The sequence below is a fragment of the Elgaria multicarinata genome, chromosome 1 (assembly GCF_023053635.1).
Source record: "Elgaria multicarinata webbii isolate HBS135686 ecotype San Diego chromosome 1, rElgMul1.1.pri, whole genome shotgun sequence".
In the NCBI taxonomy this organism is placed as follows: Eukaryota; Metazoa; Chordata; class Lepidosauria; order Squamata; family Anguidae; genus Elgaria; species Elgaria multicarinata.
The window spans coordinates 152,725,043-152,745,518 of record NC_086171.1 but is presented as its reverse complement, the minus strand read 5'-3'; the positions used below and the strand labels follow the sequence as shown (position 1 = coordinate 152,745,518).

Genomic DNA, 20,476 nt, shown 5'->3' with positions numbered 1-20,476 from the left:
CATTGTGGGGTACAGAGTCACCTGTCTCTGCTCTTGAGCCATGTGATCAGGAAGGAGAGGAATATCAAAGTATGTATTAAATATTTGCATTTTGCTGAAAGCAAAAGCATATTAATATGGCCTATATGACAGTGCCGATTAAGGCTCAATAGTGCATTTAAAGCTTTATGATATTCACAACTTCTACTCCATCCCCAATTCGGTGAATGCCAGAACAAGCAGAGAGCTGCCACCCTTTTTCCTGGCCAGGCACCAGGGTGGAGAAGGCCGACGATCTAGCCTATACCTTTCCCTATTAACCATGTGCAGAATTCCAAGGAATTTCCAATGCTTGTCTTTCCCTTCCTCTGCAGAGACCATCAATTGAAGTCCATGTCCATGGTGGCATTGGAGCAGATGTTTCCCAGTTTCAAGGCCAATGTTCTTCATCAAGGGTAGAGTTGGGGGCTGCATTGGTCCCTGCACATCCTTTTGGGGTCCACACGAGTGGCTTGAGCTGGTGGTGACTAGAGCCAGGACACCCCTCCCCACTGTGCAAACTAAAGGCCCTGTAATAGAGGCTATTTCCATATCTATACAGCCATCCATAACGACTACAAGCATGACAGAGCACTTTCAATGGTAAAAGGGTGGCCTCTGTCTTCTGCTCACATATGCTTGTTGGTGGATTGTTCACAGAGATGCACCTGGTCACACTTTGCCTCTGCCTCACAATACATTTCTGTGAACTGGTAGTTTATTTGGATCCCTGGATGGCCTAAAGAATGAATAAATAATGCAAGGGTGGGTGAAGCAACACCAATTCTAGCACAGGCGAAGGTGGCCTTCTTTTCCATAGCTATTTTTATATTTTATATTTTCTTTTATATCTCCCCCCTCCCTCCCTCCCTCCTGAACTCCTGTTGTGTGTCATGTCTTTATTAGACTGTAAGCCTGAGGGCAGGGACTGTCTTTTTTGCTAAGTGTAAGCCGCTCTGAGTGCCTTTTTTGGCTGAGGAGCGGGGTATAAATATGATAAATAAATAAATATTTTAACAGAAGAGATGTAGTCTTTCATTTGCAAGATGTCACCAAGCGTGGAGATGTGGAAGAAAAATGATATGCGACAAGTTCTGCCACCTTTATTTTGGGGAAATACACACACACACACACTCAAGACAATTGGATCCCCCAAAGCAGCCCACCCTACTGCATGCAGCCCCTGCATCCTCCCCAGCTGCATACAAGAACAGATCTCCAAGAGCACAGCAGCCTTTGGAATGATACCATTCTTGGCTTAAGTTAAAAAGGGACTACAGTAAAAGGAGGGGGAAAGGTAAGGAAAAGAGAGAAAAGAGCAAGTGGAAACCAAAGGCAGCAAGAACTTTCAAGTCAGCTCCTGACAGCATCCTTTAAAGAGCACGGTTACACCAGTCTGAACCAGCTGGCATCATAGAGTCCAACATACTGTACCAGAGTGAGGGACCACAAGGTATGACTGAGTAAAGTGATAATCCTATGCATGTTTAGACAGAAAATCCTACAACTCCCAGTTTGCCTAAGCTAGCCATACTGACTGGGGCATGCTGGGTGTTGTATGCCTTTTTTCTGTCTCAACATGCATAGCATTGCACCTTCACATTAAAATTCCATGCACTGCAATCATAGTTTGGGTAACTGAAGCAGAGAGGAAGTGGCAGCTGATTAGGTAACAATATCAGACGATCCCACACTGTTCCAGGCCTCAATGTCTGCAAAATGCTAGTACCTTGAAAACAATTCATTAAGAACCTTTTATCCTGTTTGCTTTAAAACAAAATCTGAAAGCAGCTGTCATTCAGGGGTCAAATTATTCACAGGTCCCCCCCAGTCCCGGAAATTATTATAAGAACCTAAGAATTGCCTTGGTGGGTTGTATGAAGCAGATCTCATCACACATTCTGTCTCCAACAGCTGTCAGTCAGAAATATTTTGGCTGGAATAAGCTACAAGGGAAGTGCAGACGATAACTTTTAAATGTCATCTTCTGTCTAGCTTGCAAAGAATGAGGTAAGGGGTGTGGGATCTCTGGATTTATTTGCAAAGTTTGGCAAGGGTAATAGAGGTCATTTTGATCAATGGGAGGCAATATTACTTTTGGTTCATTCTTAAATGGGAATTTGAAGCTGAATAGGAAGCCAGCCATTTTTATTTCATTTGGTTCCTATTTAAAACCCATTCGCAAATATGCTCACTCATAAATAAATCCCCATTAATGTCAATGACATTAATGACAATGAACTTGCATAGGTTGCAAGTGCAATCCAGAGAAAGGCATGCTTGGCTCCCTGGAATCCAATCCCAGTTAGGTGCACAGGCTCTGTTTGTCCATTTCAGAAGTGTCACTTCATGGTAAAAGATGCTTCCACGGAAGTCAACACTCCCACAGGTTTAAATGTAGCTGGACTGTTACCTTTAGAATGAAAGAATTTTAGATCTAATTCTTCCAAACCCCTAATTTGAAAGCATCACAACAATGTTCCTATAGGGAGCCTTATGAAGATGCACTTTTGGCAAGAGAAAAATTCTAAGGTTTTAAGACAAAATACAAGGAAAACTGAATTACGAATATAAAATAGTGGTGCAATTTATCTTCTCCCCTCATTCTAATTGCCCTTTCCTTGCTGTAAACTACTTAGCAGGGGACAATTTTTTTTTTCCAGAGCAAGTAGCTTCTGCGGCCACATGGTCCACAAAAGGTCTTCTGTACTCATGCTCAAGACTGAATTTGACTGGGGGAGGGGGGAATAGAGCGAATCTCTTGTTAAAAAAAATTGCTTCCCCACAAACAAATCACAGAGATAAATTCTCAAAGTTTGCATAAATATACTGTTCCTGGATGTTGTTTCCATGGTATTTCTGAAGTCATCACCAGAAGGTGTTTTGCATTTGGGTCAGGCAAGACAGAAGCTGTGCCTATGGGTTAGCGTCAAGAGCAGAACAGTATTCCTTTCAGGCAACATCTCCCAATTCCTGTACAGTAGAAGTGTAGACAAGGAAGAGAGGACCCTTGGAAGTGAAGGACAGCTTCTTCCAGCCTGGTGTCCTCCAGAGGTGTTGGCCTGAGACTCCCAGAATCCCCCAGCCAGCTGGCTGAGGGATTCTGGGAGTTGTAGGTCAACACCTCTGGAGGACACCAGGCTGGGGGAAGCTGGTGTAGAGGGCCTTTTCCGATCAATGATCATCCTCATGACGAAACAGCAACACAGAGTGACTCTTCATACTGGAGATGTAATGAAAAGCAGTCAGCAGATGCCACCCATCAACCTCAAATCCACAGATGAAGCATGCAGGTGGCATGCGCTTGTCTTCATCAGAGACTCAGGAGACCTCGGCCTTTAGAGCTCCAGGCAGCGAGAACATAACCCATGAAACATTTTCACTGGCCAGAAGACCTTGGGTTCCTGAGGTCTTCCCCCGCTAAAACACAGCCTTCTTCCTCTCACCCATTGAGGGTTTTGGAGATCCCAGGACTAGATTGGAAAGCAACTCAGCTTTTGTAAATGGGTAAGGCAAATCATGCATAAAGCTTTTAGGACCTCTGCTGCTGATGTGTAGATACCTCAACTCTTTACGATGAATCCCCAAGTGAATCCAAGGAGTGGCCGGCTTAAAAGCCTCACGTGTACTCTGGTTACCAAAAACATAAGGGAAAGAAACGGAGTGTGCTTCTACAGGAGATGAATCCATGTAGCTGGCCTCTCAGACCTAGGTTTAGAAGTTGCTCGTTCATCAAACACATCAGAGTGGCATGGGATTTGGGTTGTGACGAATCCCCCACCCTGAAGGCCTCTTCCATACCACATCGCCACAAAATGACAAAGGCACTGACTTCTTCAGAATAACAGCCTTTTCACATACCACCAGAAAGACATGAATTCTTAACAATTCTTATGCCTCTGTGCAGCCTAAAAACACACACACAATAAAACTGTATCCAGGATCCTTGCCTTGCTACCTCTCAAGAGGTGCCTGTTTAGAAACACACACTACAGGCTTGCTGTAGAGCAGCCCTCCCTGACGTGGTGCCCTCCAGATGCTTTGGACTACAACTCCCAGCATCCCTGACTACTGGCCGTGCTGGCTGGGGGCTGCTGGGAGTTGAAGTCCAAAATATCTGGAGGGCACCAGGCTGGGAAAGGCTGCCAAAGAGATACATGGCAGAGCAAGGAGTTTTCTTTTGCAAAATGTGAAGAGCAGCTCTAGGTTTAGCTCTATTTGTACCTTTGTTGAAATAGCTGGGGGAATAGCCACAGACAGTCTGAGCCCGTTCAGAAGACACCTTAAACCATGGTGAATAAGGCTTTTGCTTTATTCACCGTGGTTAAAGCTGTGGTTTAATGTGTCTTCTGGACAGGGCCTCTGAAGGCAAGCTATCAAATAAGCAGTAAGGGGGGGGAAGCAGCAGCAGTAGCACAAGTCTTCCTTCTCATCCCAGGCAAGCACTGCTGTATTCTTCCCCTCTGGGTCATGCTCATCCTGCAGCTGGAAGACAGGCCCCTGCACTGCTCAGCTGCATCAAGGCCAACAGGCAGGGGCAAAGGGAGGGGCTCTTTCAGAAGCAGAAGTACCGCATGCGCTGTCCTGCTTCCTTCCAAATGTGATGGCACAGACCGGAGAGATTCAGCTCCCGGTCATCCCTGTAACTATCATTAACTCATCTCCAAGTGTCTTGGGTGTCTACTGTATTCAATCAGTAGCTCTACCCAAGTCACCAACCATACCCTGTGGTCTCCAGCTCAGCCATAGAAACTCTTGTACAAATAGAAGCCATAGTGTTTTTTTTTTTAAAAAAGGTACAAGCTAATCTACATGAAGCAAGACACTCACAATGAAAAATGAGCCCAGGCTCAGGAACAGAGCTGGTCAAGAATGGTACCTTATTTATGGGGTCTCTACAGCTGCCTTCTGTTCAGATAAAAAGTGTGCTGTCTACCTTCCCACCCACTCCCCTTTCCTAGTCCTCCCCACCCCTGGCTACCTCCCTGGTGTCTTTAAAGACTCCAGGACAACATCAGTCAGCTCTTCTACATATGTGATTAGCGTGGAGGTGGAGGGTAAGGAAAACGAAGAGGGAACACAAACCTATCCAACCACCCAAAGTGAGCAGCGCTCCCTTCCCTCAGCTGACCATTGAAAACGTTCTACTGAAAGTCACATTCTCTCTGGATCCAAGAGCCTTCCTCACCTTATAAGGCACAGGATGTGGAGAGGAAACCATGATTCCCTCTTTATCCCTGAATTGTTGTCCTTCTTCCCCATCACCTCCACTCAGTCGCAGAAGAACCCTTTCTTAAGAATCATCAACAAAACCTTCCCCAACCTGAAAACCTTCCAGCTGTGTTGGACTAGAACTCCCATAATCTCCCAGTCCAACACAAGTGGAGACCCGAGGTTGGGGGAGGCTGGTGTACAAGCACCTCCAGGTCTTTCTTTGGAACAATGTGCGTCAGCCACCTGCACCCTCAACAGAACAAGACTAGCTTAAAATTCAGCAGGACAGGACCAAGGTCCTACCAGCTCCACAGGAAGGAGGAACAGGAGCAAGCTTCCCTGGCAGGCATGGCCTAATGAGTGGTACAAACATCCTGTCATGGGTGGCCGCTGCCACAGCTCATCACCACAGTAGGCCAGTAGTAGGACAACAACACCCCTGGGCTTGGGTTTCTGAGAGTACGGAAGCCCTCTTCCAAAAGGAGCAAGCAGAATCTATCTTATTCAGCTGGCAAACACCAAGGCCTCCTAGGCTAGCACCGGCTCAACTCAAGGCACTTTTTGCACCCTCTTGGCTCTTTCCGGGGGCTTTGGTCAAGGTGTGCTGCAGGTGCAGAGCAACACGACCAAGTGTCGTATCCCAGGCTTCTGCATGTTGCTGCCAGTCTGGCTCTGGTGAGAGTTTCAGCCAAAAAGAGTGGCCGTAGCTAGAACCAGGCGAACCCTCTGGATGCAACAAAGGCCATTCAACCTGGAAGTTTACCTTCTCGCATGACAATCCCTATCAACTGGGAGGAGGAGCAGGAGGAACGGAGAGAAGGAACTCTGAGCCCGAGTGTCCAGGATGAGTAGTCCACAGTTCTGATACATGCAGTTCATTTGCGGTTTGCAACCTTCCTCCTGACGATGCAAGCCGAGTCCGAGCCTCTGGCACAAGGCCATTCTGGGTGTGCGGGTGAACGGTCTGCTGTGTAGCCATTTGTTGGGCTGTGGTAGGGCCAGTTCCCGTTTGAAGAACCGCCCCCACATGCCTCCGAGGGTTTAGATCCCCAGTCTCATAACCAACTTGAAAAACACCAGAAATATAAAGCGGGACAGCAGCCCTTGGAAGGATGCTAACTGACACGCGGAGTTAATAAATAAAAAAAAGGTCCTCAAGTAGTGGTGTGGGAGGGAGCCCATCGCTTCCCAAGAGCTCCCTCTGGCCCAACCCCCAACCTGGGGAAAGGGCGGCCACAATTAGTAAAGCATCAGTGTTAAAAATGAAACATTCACACGGCTGCAGCTGCTGAGAAAAATATTAAAGGGCGCCTGCTCCTGACTTCCCAGGGCAACATGTCCACCCAGCAGCAGCAGCAGCCGCTGCCTCAGAGCAGGGGGCAGCCCCTGTCTGTCTTGCTCCTGTTCCCAGGTCCTTCAGAGAAAAGAGCAGCACACAGATCCCACAGAGCTCCAGGGCTTCCTGTGCCCCTCTTCCCAGCAGGGCTGGGAAGATGATACAGACAAGGCTCCATGCTCTGCTTCACGTCTGCTCTGCTCCTGCTGCTGCTGCTGCCATGGCTCCAACAGCCTCATCCTTGGCTGGGGGCTCCAGATAGATCGGGATGACTGAAGAGGGTTTCTTGACTCTAGGAGAAAAACAGAGAGGAGTAGATGAGCGGGGGCCTCCGACACAGAAGAGGGAAGGGAAAGCTAATGGCATCGGCCAGTAGCAGCTGGATGGACAGGGAACAAAATATATGGAACTGCCGCATACCGGGTCAACCAAGTTGTCCATCTGACCCAGGGGTGTTGAACCTCTTTCAACCCGAGGGCCACATTCAGTTTTGGAGAAGCTCTCAGGGGCCGCATTCTAGGGGTGGGTGGGGTCAAAGGCAAAAGGGGTGTGGCCAAAAATACCAGCATATTTTAGCTTAAAGCTCTTACCGTCAGGAACTACACCTTAGGAGAGGCTTTAGAATGGGGAAGACTGTACAAAAATCAAATGATTGGCAGGAGAAAGAGGCTAGGGCCAGGGCAAAGCATGTGGCCATCTGATGAACCTTGGAGGGCCAGACGGGGACCCCAAGTGGATCAGATTTGGCCTGTGGGCCTGAGGTTCTGCACCCCTGATCTAACCTCATACTGCCCGGCACCATCTCTGGCAGATGTCCTTCACATCACCTGCCACCAAAATCTTTTAGCTGGGGATGGATCCTGGGATCTTCTGGATGCAAAGCATGGGCTCTACCACTGAGCTATGGCCGCTTCCCTAAACAACGCTTCATGAGTAGACACCTCGCTCCTTTCCACCCACCCATGTCAAGTCATCTGCTTGCCTCCTATTTCTTCTCAGCTGCCTTTTCTCAGACTCAGCTGTGTTCTTCGAGTTGGCTCTCAAGATGGTTCTATCCCCGCAGCCATTTCCTTCCTGGTGTAACTGCTACCAAGCACCAAGATCTCGATGCCCATCACCCAGGTAGCCAAACAACTAAACAGCCATCATGATGAATTATGGTTCCTTGTATAGCATTCTTGCCAAGTAAGAACCTTGTCTCCACAACACTTGTTTTGTTAAGGGGGAAGGAAATAGGCACAAAGTAGCAGAAAAGACCTGAGCCACTACGGAAATAGATCAAGGCTCAACTAGGTGTTTGGGGCCATTCCTCCATCTGGATCAAACTATCAAACCAGCTGGCTGAAGAAACACTGGAGTAATGCCAGGAGAGAAGGTATCTCAGGTAGGCAGCCTGCCAATAAGAGAGTCTGATAGGTACAGGCAAGACTTACACAGCTACAGGGGATGCTTCTTCTCATGAAGGGTACTTACGAATAGGGAGAGGCAGGGACTCCTACCACCAAGAAGTGGTTCTTCTTCCGAAAGAGCCGCCATAGTCCTTTGTGATTCCCACGGACATCCAGATCCCAGATGTGGAGACACTAAGGGCAGTGGGGAAAGGACAGTTTGCAAGCAAAATACCAGGAAGACTGTAGTGAAGCTCCAGAATCTAAGTAGACTGGACTCCTTCCAAGTCGCTTTCTGCATTGGCTTTGAATTCAGGTATATCCTGCCTCTACAGCAGAGATGGGCAAGTTATGCCCCCCCCCAGGTTTTGGCCTACAACTCCCATCAGCCCTAGCCAGCACAGCTAATGGTGAGGGATCATGGGAGTTGTAGGCCAAAGCATGGGAAAGCCACAGTTTGCCCATCTCTGCACTATAGCAATTCCTCTCCCTCCCCCTCTCCAGCACATGTCACGGTCCCGTTCTGGAGGAAAGGTCACAAATTACCTTGGCAAGCTGAGTCCATGTGGTGAAATCTGCTTCCTGCTCCATCTTGATGTACATCACATAGATCTTCCCTTCAGTGTCTGGTACAAAGGTATCCTCACAGGGGTTCTTGCTGTGATCCAGGACCTCTGCCTCGCTGGAGGAATGAAAGTAAGCCAGAGACAGTGAGGGTAGGCCGAGAGAAGGAAGAGATAAAAACAACAACAACCACATGCATGAAACACAGACAATATTCCTTGCATATTTCTTAAGTGCTTCAAAAATCTAACTTTACAAAAATTAATAGTGCAAGAGATAAGGGAAGATACTTGTGGTAGGGTCTATATCTTCCTTATTGTTCAAACTTTGCAGTAGTACAGCAAGCAAGATCGATAAGGTCATCACAACCTCCCCCTCCAAATAAGTAATTGATGAGAAATTTCCAGTCCAAGACCTCTGTACACTGCTGATAATTACAGTCCAAAATCTCTGTATACTTTATCTAAGTATAACTAAGAAAACCCACCCAGCCACCAGTTAGCTTCAGAGATCAAATTGCAATATTGCGACGCAAATCTATCAAGTCTCCAGTCATCAATGATCGCTTCTCTTCTCACACATTGCAGCATAGGCATAAGGTTCCAGATTTTCGACAAATGGCAACACTGAGAGGATCATCAGACAGGGCGGGGGGGATCACGTTTCCCTACCGTTGCTTTGCCTCCTGCTTCTGTCCCACAATAGGGACGAGCTGCTTCCTCTTTCTTCACGCAGGAGAAGAAAGAAAAAGCATACAGTAACCACGTGGCCCATTCAGTGGGCATTTTTATTGCCCTGCTTCTCCTGCACACAGCAGGAAGTGGTGGAAAATTTCACTATAGCCAAAAAAAATCGGATTTGATGAGGTTCATTTTGTGATGGAAATGAAGGATGCAGGATGAACACCACGCCGTCAAAATACCCTGCAAAGAACTGTGAGTGGCCAGTCGTGAGCATGCGACAAAGCGCTCGTATGAAGAAGCCCGTATGTTTTCGTAGGCACAACGAGCTAGCAGAACTCAAGTATGGAGGACGACAACGGACCCCACCTGCCATGGTTCTCCACAACGTTCTAGAAGCGTTTGTCCACATCTCAAAACAGTCCTCGCTCCCTTTAAACCATTGCAAAATTGTATCCCTTCTCACCAGCCATTTCCTAACATGCAATTTACCTGAGTAGCCGATGGATTTCAATCTCGTATGCATCTTTCTTTAAGCTGTGCCATGGAAAGAGCAAGAGAGAAAGTCAGTTGGAGAGAACAAGCACTGCTTTACACCTCGGAGACAGGTAGGTAGGGGTTTGTGCGCATGTGCGAGAAGGGACGTGGACTCCCTGCTGGGATTATTTATTACATTACTATACTGCCCAATAGCCGAAGTTCTACAATAGTCAGGAGACGGATTTTCTGCATACATTCCTCAGATAAACCTCAACTATATGTATATGAGGATAGTCAGTTAGAGGTAGGGTGACAGCCAGCCTCAGAAGCTGCACAGATAGGCCTCACTTCCCTCCCTCCAAACTTAAAGAGGGATGCAGAATGTATTATAGTCTTGTGAATGCAACTTGCTAGTGGAGAAGTAGAAGGAAAGGTACACATTTCTTCTATTTATTGCCTTATAAAACATATATCTGATCTGTCTAACACTATTCACATGCTATGATTATTAATACCACTCCCTCCCTGCCCAGGTGTTGTCATCATTACTTTTAGGGGGCTCTGGTGCGGCTAAGTGAGCAGGCCTGGATTGGAGAAGTACCTGAACAGTAAAGCCATATGCCTGGGTCAGAACAACTCAGGTGATGCCCAGGGACGTATTTAATTATTATTTATTTATTACATTTATATCCCACCATTTTTTGTCCTTAAGGAACTCAAGGTGGCATACATAATCCTCCTCCTTCTCTCCATTTTAGCCTCACAGCAACAACCCTGTGAGGTAGGTTGGGCTGAGAGTCTGTGCCTGGCCCAAAGCCACCCAGTAAGCTTCATGGCCAGGTGGGGACTAGAACTTGAGTCTCCCGACTTCCACTCCAACACTCTAGCCACTACACATACTGCACTCACCTCTCCACATTTTTAAGTTGTACATTGGGGACAGTGTTGAACTTGTGCTTTTTGAAATAGGCTTCCTAGAAAAAGGTAAGAAGAGTACACATGTCTTCAGGGGTCATCATTCATCTCTGCTTACACTGTACCCAACCTTCCACTTATCCCGAGAGCACTATGGGAGACAATCTGGGCTTATGCATATAAAAACACCTACCAAAGCCACAGTGAAAAGACTCCCCCATGTTGAACAATGGTCGCTGAACAACTGGATTTGCTGCACGGCCATGGCCACCAGAAGAGAGCCATTTAAAGCGCCCCCGCCCCCACGGCAGTCACTGGGTACGCCAGTGCTTAGTGAATAAACTGCTGGGGTTAGTTTATTAGTGCTACTGGGCTAGACAGGCAAATGAAAAATCAGAACCAGTGCATAAATCAACGTAAGAACAGATGATTTGGTTTGCTGGGTCAGACCAAAGTTGATCTAGTCCAGACCTCCGTTTCCTAAAGTGGCTACCCAGATTCCTCTGGGTTCTCACAAGCCAGGCATGAAGGTGATTGGTCTTCCTCTTTTTTGTCCCCAGAATGTGGTATTTGGGGATATACTTTGCCTGTACATGGAAGTTCCATTTACTTATTCTGGTACATGAACACTTGCCTAGTTACATAGAAGGTTAATATGCACAGATGAAAAGCATGTAGCTTGTTCCTTCAAGCTTAAATTGTGGTTGGGAAACACAGGGGGGTTTCTGAAAAGCAGAGAGGCCTGAGGCACTGAACAGCCCGACTATGCATTTCAGCCACTTGTGTTCTCTCAAAACCACACAGGGCCATCACCTCTGTGAGAAAAGTCAAAACAGGATGTTGAGGGACCACAATTCACAGATCCAGGAACAGAAGGAAGGTAGCAGTGGCTCTTCGCCGAAAGGACTAGCGCCTGCTGCTCCTGCATTTGGGTTCATACTCACATGGAAGTAGCCGTTCATGTTGAGCCCAACAATGCCAAAGTGGTACGAACGCGACACGTCAGGGATGAGGCATTCGCGGCCTTTCCGCTGCTCCGGCATTCGCATCCACATGTCCCAGTCCCAGAGCTGAGGGGAGAAAGCACAAAAGAGTGGAGTCCCAAGACGAGAAGCAATCATCTTGTTTTGCTGTGACCCACAGGGGCATCGACGGTACTTAAACCCCATTAGAGCTTGGAGCTGAAATGATCCAAACCAGAGTCTATTGGTTCTTTCCCAGTTTTGAAATTGGGTTGGGACAAAGCCGTTCTGGGGCCCAAAGCACGCCAAGCACGCTCACACAGTTTGATTCCCAAATATGAAATGGGGAAACGTGGTCAAAATTCCGTCCCTCTTTCCCACCCACCATCCCTTGGGTTTTGTTTATAGTGTGCCTGAATACATACATCACAAGTGGGCAGGGTCTGGGTGCAGATTTTAAAAATGAATACTTTAGGAGGGTAGGAAGGCAGTGGTGCAGGACAGATGTTCCCTCAAAACCCAGACTATACGGCCCCCACCTGGATTCCCAAAATGGCCACTCCACCTTCCTTTGGCCTCACCCCCTTCCCTTCGACCACCAATCATTTGGTGGGACACTGACCTTCTCTGGTGTTGGCCATTTGGGCTCCAACTCATCCTTGTAGAGAGTCTTCCTCAGCACCCAGCCCAGGCCTGGCATGGTCTCCACCCGATACAAGAGTGAAGGGTCCTCGGCGGTGTGCTCATAACCCTAATTGCCCAGAAAGAAACGTTTAAGGATCTTCTCCAACAGGAGACACATTCATCCTAATTTGGGGTGGGGTGTGTGTGGAGTGACAGAATTCGGCTGAGCACAGAACAGGAGGGTGATGAAGGAAAAGCAAGAGGCAGTCTAAGAGCAGGAAAGGGTAATAGACCACCAAAACGGATACCCACCTGGTCATTCCAGGCAGAGATGCAGTACAAACTGTCATCTTCCTCCAGCAAATAGATGGCTTGGTTTAGGAAGCTAAAAAGGGGGAGAGAACAGTTGGAAGGAACAGTTTAGGCCCAGCCTTGCCCAACATGCTGCTCTCCAGATGTTTTGGACTTTTAACTCCCAACAGCCCCAGCCAACATGGACAGGAATGCTGGGAACTGTAGACTGAAACATCTGGAGTGCACCAAGTTGGAGAAGGTTGGTTGAAGCCAACCTTAGTTAGACTCATGACAGTGATGTTGCGACCAGTGAGCAATCTAAGACTGGTGACATTATTTTGTAAAAGCACTGCACATGCAACCAAGTCATGATTTGTAAGCAAAGGTCAAATCCAGCGGCGTGAATGGCTCTAAAATGAAGCTAGGCACATGGACAAATGGACAGTTGACATGACCGAATCAATATTTAGTGTGGACATAAGGGTATTATTTTATATCATAAATGTATACCTTACCCTTTAATGTAAAACATTTTTGGGGTGGCTTACATAGAACTGGTCTGAGATAGGAACATGGGAAGCTACCTTATACTGAGTCAGACCATTGGTCCATCTAACCCAGTACTGCCAACACTGACTGGCAGCAGCTCTCCAGGGTTTCAGGCAGAAGCTTTTCCAGGCTTCCTTGGAGTTGCTGGGGATTGAAATCTGGGACCTTCTGCATGTACGACATGTGCTCTACTACTGAGCTACGGCCCTTCTCTGAAGTTATTTTCTCTGCCTGATTTTCCTACCCTCTAGAATTCCTTCTAATGGGTTGGTTTGAAGAACCCTCATCTCAGAGTCACACCCCTTTCAATGGCGTTATGTTCTCAGAGTCAGTGGCAACGCACCGATCAGAAATTAGTTTGGTCATACTGAGCAGAGCCGAAAGGGCTCCTCGTTGGCAAGGCAAAATAGGGTCGGGGAGAGGCTGGGCTTTGGATTAGGAGCTCAGCTAATACCTGAAGAAATCAATGGAGATATCCAAGTCTTCTTCCAGCACCACAGCAAATTTGGCATCCTACAAAGAGGCGGAGCAAAAGAAAGTGAATGACGTGAGCAAGGCCAATGACATCCAAGGTTTAGAGGCAATCACCCAAGCGATGTGGCCATTCTCAGTAACCAGATGGTCTTAGCAAAACTTGATCGAGGCACAAGGATACCATGTTTCCAACATCGTATGAATTTCTAAAAACCTTTTAATAGTGTCTGTCATTGCACATGCTTGTTATAACAAGAGCCCCTACAATTTCAGGCTTTACAATAGTTGATTATTAGCATAAATCATGTCTGCTAATAGAACATACTCCCCAGTGATTTCACCGAAGAACACACACACACAAAAATATATGAGTTCTGCAAGTCTGGGTGAATGGTGCTGACAATGGGCAAGGAAGAAAAGGGCGGGAGGGGGGCGGCATTACATACCGGATGCAAATTGAACGTGGCAGTCAGACTGGCCTTGTAGTGCTGTGAAGGGAAAAATATGATCTCTTAGAAAGGCCGGAACAGTCCTCAGAAATGGTTTTGTTCCCACCAGATCAATGACGAGGCTATTGAAGTATTACTTTACAAGGCATGCCAGTCGTGCACCCTTGTCCCCATCCAGAATGGCAACTGGCAAAAGGAGCAGGTTGTCTTCATTACACTTCGGCACAGCAGCAGGAGTCTGTGTGGTTTGCGTTTCGAGTCCCACTGGGTTGAGGGTTCAAGTCTAGAGTCACAGCAGCGGGGACTTCATTGGAGAGTTGAGCTATGTATGCTTGAGCCAGATGCTCCGCTGCTCTAAAGCAGTACACTAGTAGAGCAGACTTCCCCAACCTGGTGCCCTCCAGATCTGCAGGACTGTATCTCCAAGTCCCACTCCCTGGAGGAAGTCCTGCTGTTAGCGCTCACCTGTGATGGGGGATTTGGATGGCCGAGACGTTTGTGTGCTGTGTACCGCCATGATGACCTGCACTGTGCGAAGCTGGGGAACTCGCCCACACAGTGCCTTCCCCTGTTGGGATGGAGACGGCATGGGCAAAGCATCCCTGGCTTAGGCGGCCACTGGAGCACTCCTCCAGCCTGGGTAGGGGCGACTTCACCCCTGCTGCCCCTTCTCCTATTGCACTCTGGCCGGGGACTGGGTGGAGTGTCACTGACAATGTACAGCACCATGTACATTGATGGCGCTATATAAATAAATAAATAATAAATAAATAAAAAAAGCTTCCCCTCCCAAAAGCATTCCCTACCTCTGAGTTAGATAAACAGACTCTTTGTCAGCTGGACAGGGAGGCAGGGCAAAGGGCTGAAGCCGGAAAGTGTTCCGACAAGAAAAGAGGTGAAGGAGCAGCAAATAGCAGGCAGCCACAGGCCGTTTCTACACCAGCCCGAAAATCCAGGCTGGTCACAGCTGAGTCCCTGTGTGACCAAATGATGCACAGGGACTTCCGGGGTGGGGTGGGGGGATGAGCCCGGGTTTTCCCAGGGATAAATAATCCCTGGGAAAAACCGATTCCTCCCACGGTCTCAGGATCATCCTGAGACCGCGAGAGGTGTGTGGCCGCCCATCCCGGCTTCTTCCCTCCTCCCCGTGAGTAGTGGGGATCAGTAGAGGGAAGGAGCTGGGCCGGGAGGAATCAGGGGTGGGTGGGGGAGTGGGGATCTCCCCCCACCCCCACGTACCTTTTGCTGGAGTGCGAGCTCCTGTAACTTTTTAAAATAAATGGCCGCCTCCATTCGCGCAACGTCCCTCCACCCATCCCGGCCATTCCTTTTCCCTCCTGGCCTCCTCCTTCAAGCCCCAATTGCAAAGGCAGAGAGCCTGGGGAATCCACTTGAGCCTACCTTGAAGAAGAAAGCTTATCTGGTTTCCTGAGTTATTGTTTGTTTTCCTTTAATGACTGCTATTTGCTGGAAGCCTGTGCCTCGGTGCTGTTAAATTGTTTTATCGCTCATTTGTAAATACACCGAAAGCAAAGCACTTGTCTACGCTCTCTCTGCCTCTCTCTGCACGTTGGCCGGATAAAGTTCCAGGCACAAACCTTGTAACTGCTGCCCTCACAATGCACTGACATAACTTCCAAGGGTGAAGAGAACATGGGCCTCTCACCTGGGCAACTCTGGCATTTTTAATGCTGATGGGGGTGTGCTGGATTCCCTTTAGGCCAAATAATTCCACCACATCCATTGGCTCCTGGAAAGGAAAGATAACATGTAAGGCTATATATAGTATATATGATATATTTACAACTTTTGGGCCACCACCAAAAGAAGGACACATCCGATATTTTAAAAATGCTGTCAACGATTATGGAGAACAACTGTTCTTACTCACCACTGAAGTAAAAGAAAAGGTGAGGGCTTAAAGTAGAAGATAATTGCCCAATATTTCACCTGATTGTATCTAACTGTAATAATAGAATAACGAACAACTTGCCTAGAGATGAGAGACACATTAGGCTAGTTCGCACAATCACTTCAGCCCATTGTGGCTTATTTAAGCCACAGTGGGTTGCAGTGTATACGGATGGCCATTTTGAATATTCATTGTCTGTTGGCACGTTGCCTTGGTTGGTTGTGTTGTCCAAAAGCAGGGAGAAGGTTTTCTTTTGAGGGTTAAACAACCCTACAACAGACCATGGTTTATCTGAGGGTTGTTTAATCTTCAAACAACCCCGGCCACACGGGTTCAGATGACACAGCGAGACATGGCTGGCGGTGGAAAAGGCAACCTGGTGCAATCCCACACAATCAGGTTTCCTGACCCCATGGAGGATTGCAACTGCATTCGCCCTCACTGCAGACCTGCCTTGTCCACACTGGGAGGTCAAGGGTGGAGGAGGAGGTGGGGCTGGGGTCTGCTTCTCAACTCCAGAACAGCCACGGTCACTAAACAAGGCAGCCCCACCACTAGCTTACAGTTATATTTTGCTTTCCTCATCACAGAAAAGGTAACCTGTTTCTGAGAGGTGGGGCATGAAGGGAAAGGGGAATTCTCTCCCAATTGTAAAGTCCCAAGACTTTACAAACAAGTGGGTTAACAAGATGGATGGCCCATTCCTGGATCAGTCATGATGGATCTCTAAGGGCACAACCTGTGACCAGAAAGGTTTGGATTTGTAAGCTACGAAGGCAGAGGGAGAGAGCTAATTAGCTTTAGCTAATTACTTACTAGCAGCCTTTGGCAAAGTTCATTCTTGAGCAAAACAATCCCTGGAGTTTACACAAAGTAGCTCTCTTATGACTTCCACCTTGCATGATGGGAACTGCATGAAAGCACCCAACTCCCAAGGTCTTACCTCGTAATACCCATCAATAAAGACTGTTATCATCTGAGGATTGACCCCTTGGGCTGACAGCAGAGACCGCAACATCCTATAAGAGAGACCGTCAACAAATTAGCTCACTGCGAATTACAGCAAAGCTAGTTTTATCATATAAATCATCAGCTAGTTGCTATGCTGGCTGGGGATGATGAAGGTTGTCGTCCAACACATCTGCAAGGGTCCAGGTTGGGGAAGGCTAGCTGATTGCTAGCAACTCTCTTCATTTTAAATGTAGCAAATACTGTTGGCTCTCCAATGCTCTCTATGGTTTAAAGAAACCTAAGTGATTTTTAGTGGTGGTTTGTACAAATAAGAAATATCACATGGTAGATGAGCAGGGCAAGTGTTTGAACGTTTCCGGCAAAAAGACTTGCACACGAAAAATCTCAGCATGTCAAGAACAGTCTGAACCTTTCTCTTCCCTGTGTATTATTTTTCAACAGGCATGCAGGGTGTGGAGAGGAGGAAGCATTTGAATGCACAAATCCTCCACCATTCTCCTGATTATCACTCTCTGTACAAAAACAGAACTCCAGAACACAAAGGACTGGGTCTTCTATTCAATGAAAAAGCACAAAGATTTCAGATTTCTCTCACTCTGGTCAGAGGGTCATCCTGGGCACTGCAATCCACGCAATGAGCAGGGAAACCAGCTACTCCTGCAGGTTCTTCCCCAGAAATTATCTGATTGGTGGTGGTGGTGGACAGTGGAACATTGAGGACCTAGCACATTTCCAGAAAACTCATCAATAGGTTAAGAGTCACTCAAGACTAACTCAAGCGCAGGAGAGAAAGGACTCCCAAAATGGGACATAAATTATACCACTTTTCCCCTAACCAACTCCCAGAACCCCCTGCGGCATTCTGGGCACCAGTGTTGGGAAGGCTGCCGTATGCCACTATTGGCATTAGAAGGAAGACTCCAATTCAGAGGAAAATTGTGGATTTGGGGGGCATTTGTTATGACAACACAGACAGGTTTTCCTCTGCAAGCTGAGGTAGACCAACTACTATGCTCCTTTAAAGGTAAAAGTGGTTCTTGGGACTGTGAGATCTAGACCACTGTGCCGTCACAGGCGATGTCCTGCAATCAGCTCTATGCCTTTGACTGTCTTGTATTCATCCAAGAGGTCTTCTGAGAAGAATGGCCACATCACTTGGGAATTTGGGGTCTGTTTTCCAAAAAGAGACATGTAGGGGGATGAAGGGGGATTTTCTATTGTTGGCTCTGCTGTGCTTGATGCAGGCAACCACAGCCCAGCAGCTGACCAATGGGGACAAGTCCATCCCAAGTCTCACCTGTACAGGTAGTTGGGTCTGTTCCCTGCGATGACAGCAACAGGCACATCGAAGACTTTGTTGTCTTTGAGCTAAAAGAGGGAGGAAGACCATGAGCAGGCCTTTCAGGGGGAAACATATTAAGCCAAACTCATGCCCTCTTCCCACCTAACCCCCAAGCTTGTCCTAGAACATGTATAAAGGGAAGAAAAGGAATGTTCACAAATGCTCTTGTGCGTGCCAGTAGCAGGCACAGGGAAAGCACTTTCAGCCAGATACTCTTCAGCTGTTTCAGGTAAAACAACCTTCCTGCTCGCTCTTGGAATTCACTCTTTCAATTAAATGGCCTAGAACTGGGAAGAGACTCACCCCCATGTTTATTTTTGTCTCTCATATTTGAGGCTCAGGCAGGCAGAGAGTGAAGGGAAATAAAGGAATGGTGGGCAAGAACTGGGCAGGGCAAGATATGGGGTAAGCAGAGCATTGCCAAGAGCTACACACAGAGCTTTGGTTACACATTTTGGTAACCATCAGGGGTGGCTTGGATGCTCACGCCATGTCTAGTGCTCAATGCAGTTGCTCAGTTTTTAACTGGGGAATTGGAGGGAGGCGTTTGCACATTCTCATTAACTAGCCTCCTGGCAGAAGTTGGGGAGGAAGGTAGCTCTCACTTAGGTGTACTCACTGGGTCAGGGTTGAACTCAATAGGGGTGGGGTCCTTGCAACTGCAGACACTGCCATAACCTTCCACCTTACTACAGAAGCGTTTCCGCCGTCGGTTCAGCTCTGTATCAGGCCAGTGGCATTCTGCATCTGTGGACACACGGGAGGCGGTGGGGCATTAACTTGAGATGACTCTGAGAAAAACAACGCTCTATCAGGCAGATTTTCACTACTGAGGGTTTATAATAGGGGTGGGCTGCATGCGTCCCCCTGCCGTACCCAGAATTTAAAAAAATGTTTTTATGAAACAAAGTGACTCCCTGTAGCACTTACAGCATGCTACAAGGGTCAAATTTAGCTTGCTATCAAGCTAAATTTAGCCCTTGAATTTTTAAACTTTTATTTTCCCCCTCCCAGTGCAGCTTGTAGGGGGAAGAATGAAAATGGCACTGGGATCTCCCACAGTCGCCCACTCCTAGTTTAGATGGTGTAAAAGAGTCCTCCGAGAACTCTCCTCTGCAGAGAGAACCCAGTTCTAAAGAACTCTTTCACTTTGCTGGATTTGCTTCAAGGCAAGACTGAAGCCACAAAGAGAATGTTGCCATGAGGCAGTGAGGTAATCAAATGAAGGAATCTACAACCACAACGGCTGTACCAAAATTACCCCTACTTCAGATCCAGCAATTTTCTGCAGCAATTGCAGGAAAGACAAAGTTAAAATGACTTATTTCACTGGCCTACAGCGTATCTGACGGGCTTCCTTGTCCTTCCTGCCTCAAACCTATGACAGAGAGCGCATTGTTTGGGTCCCCAAGACTCTGAGATGAGAAATACTTACAAGTTGAGATCTTATGCTCGGTTTTGATTCCCCGATCCCATTTTTATCCCTGAGTTCCCCATTTCTGAATGCACACCGGGTTCCTGCCTTTCCTGAACCTGCCTTTGGCTCTAGATTTGCTGGGTCATTCCAATCTGGTCTTAACAAGGTTCTTTTAAAATGGCAGCGCCTCCCGGGAAGAACCAGCAGACCATACCTTCCACAGAGGTGAGCTGGACTTCAGTTTTCAGCAAGACCGGCTCTCCCCATGACGAAAGCACCGGGGACTTGGCATGTTTCTCACCATAGACCTCACCTGTGGACAAGAGGGTACGTCAAGGCCAGGAGACAGTCAATTATTATTCACTACTCATGCCCGTCTGTTACTGGGCTGCTGCTGCAACAATCCTGCTAGAGCTATCATGCTCAGAAAAGAAAATAGAACCAAGCCTGGTCTCTTTCTGAATTTCCTTTGGGCTTGTTGCTCAAGGGACAGAAGAAAGATCAGCAAAGCAGCCCTTGAGGGAAAGCAGCCTGGAAGCAGAGGTGCAGAACCACGTTCAGCCCAATGGCCAAATTCCACTTTGGAGAAACTTTTTGGGGGCCATATTCCAGTGGTGGGCAGAATCAAAGGCATAAGAACGTAAGAAGAGCCATGCTGGATCAGAGTGAGGGTCCATCTAGTCCAGCACTCTGTTCACACAGTGGCAAGCCAGCTGTCGACCAGGGACCAACAAAGTTGGACATGGTGCAACAGTGCTCTCCCACCCATGTCCCCCAGCAACTGGTGTACACAGGCTTACAGGGCAGGGCCCAGAATACCAGCATATTTTAACTTTAAGCACTTACTGCCAGAAACTAAGCCTTGGGAGAAGCAGGGGGTTGGGGG

At 47.6% G+C, this 20,476-nt stretch overlaps 1 protein-coding gene across 1 annotated transcript in view; it reads right to left on the bottom strand.

Moving 5' to 3' along the window:
• Positions 1-1,096: 1,096 nt before the first annotated feature.
• Positions 1,097-20,476, bottom strand: part of POMGNT1 (protein O-linked mannose N-acetylglucosaminyltransferase 1 (beta 1,2-)) — a 30,735-nt gene continuing 11,355 nt past the window's right edge. Inside the window, exons 8-22 of the mRNA XM_063139453.1 lie at positions 19,805-19,903; positions 18,793-18,920; positions 18,129-18,199; positions 16,803-16,878; positions 15,614-15,697; positions 13,945-13,986; positions 13,479-13,537; positions 12,494-12,566; positions 12,180-12,308; positions 11,540-11,665; positions 10,590-10,654; positions 9,693-9,737; positions 8,503-8,638; positions 8,042-8,151; positions 1,097-6,860 (exon numbers count right to left, since the gene is read on the bottom strand). Coding sequence (XP_062995523.1) covers positions 6,755-6,860; positions 8,042-8,151; positions 8,503-8,638; positions 9,693-9,737; positions 10,590-10,654; positions 11,540-11,665; positions 12,180-12,308; positions 12,494-12,566; positions 13,479-13,537; positions 13,945-13,986; positions 15,614-15,697; positions 16,803-16,878; positions 18,129-18,199; positions 18,793-18,920; positions 19,805-19,903 — 1,349 coding nt within the window. The 3' untranslated portion in view covers positions 1,097-6,754. The remainder of the gene's footprint in view (positions 6,861-8,041; positions 8,152-8,502; positions 8,639-9,692; positions 9,738-10,589; positions 10,655-11,539; positions 11,666-12,179; positions 12,309-12,493; positions 12,567-13,478; positions 13,538-13,944; positions 13,987-15,613; positions 15,698-16,802; positions 16,879-18,128; positions 18,200-18,792; positions 18,921-19,804; positions 19,904-20,476) is intronic.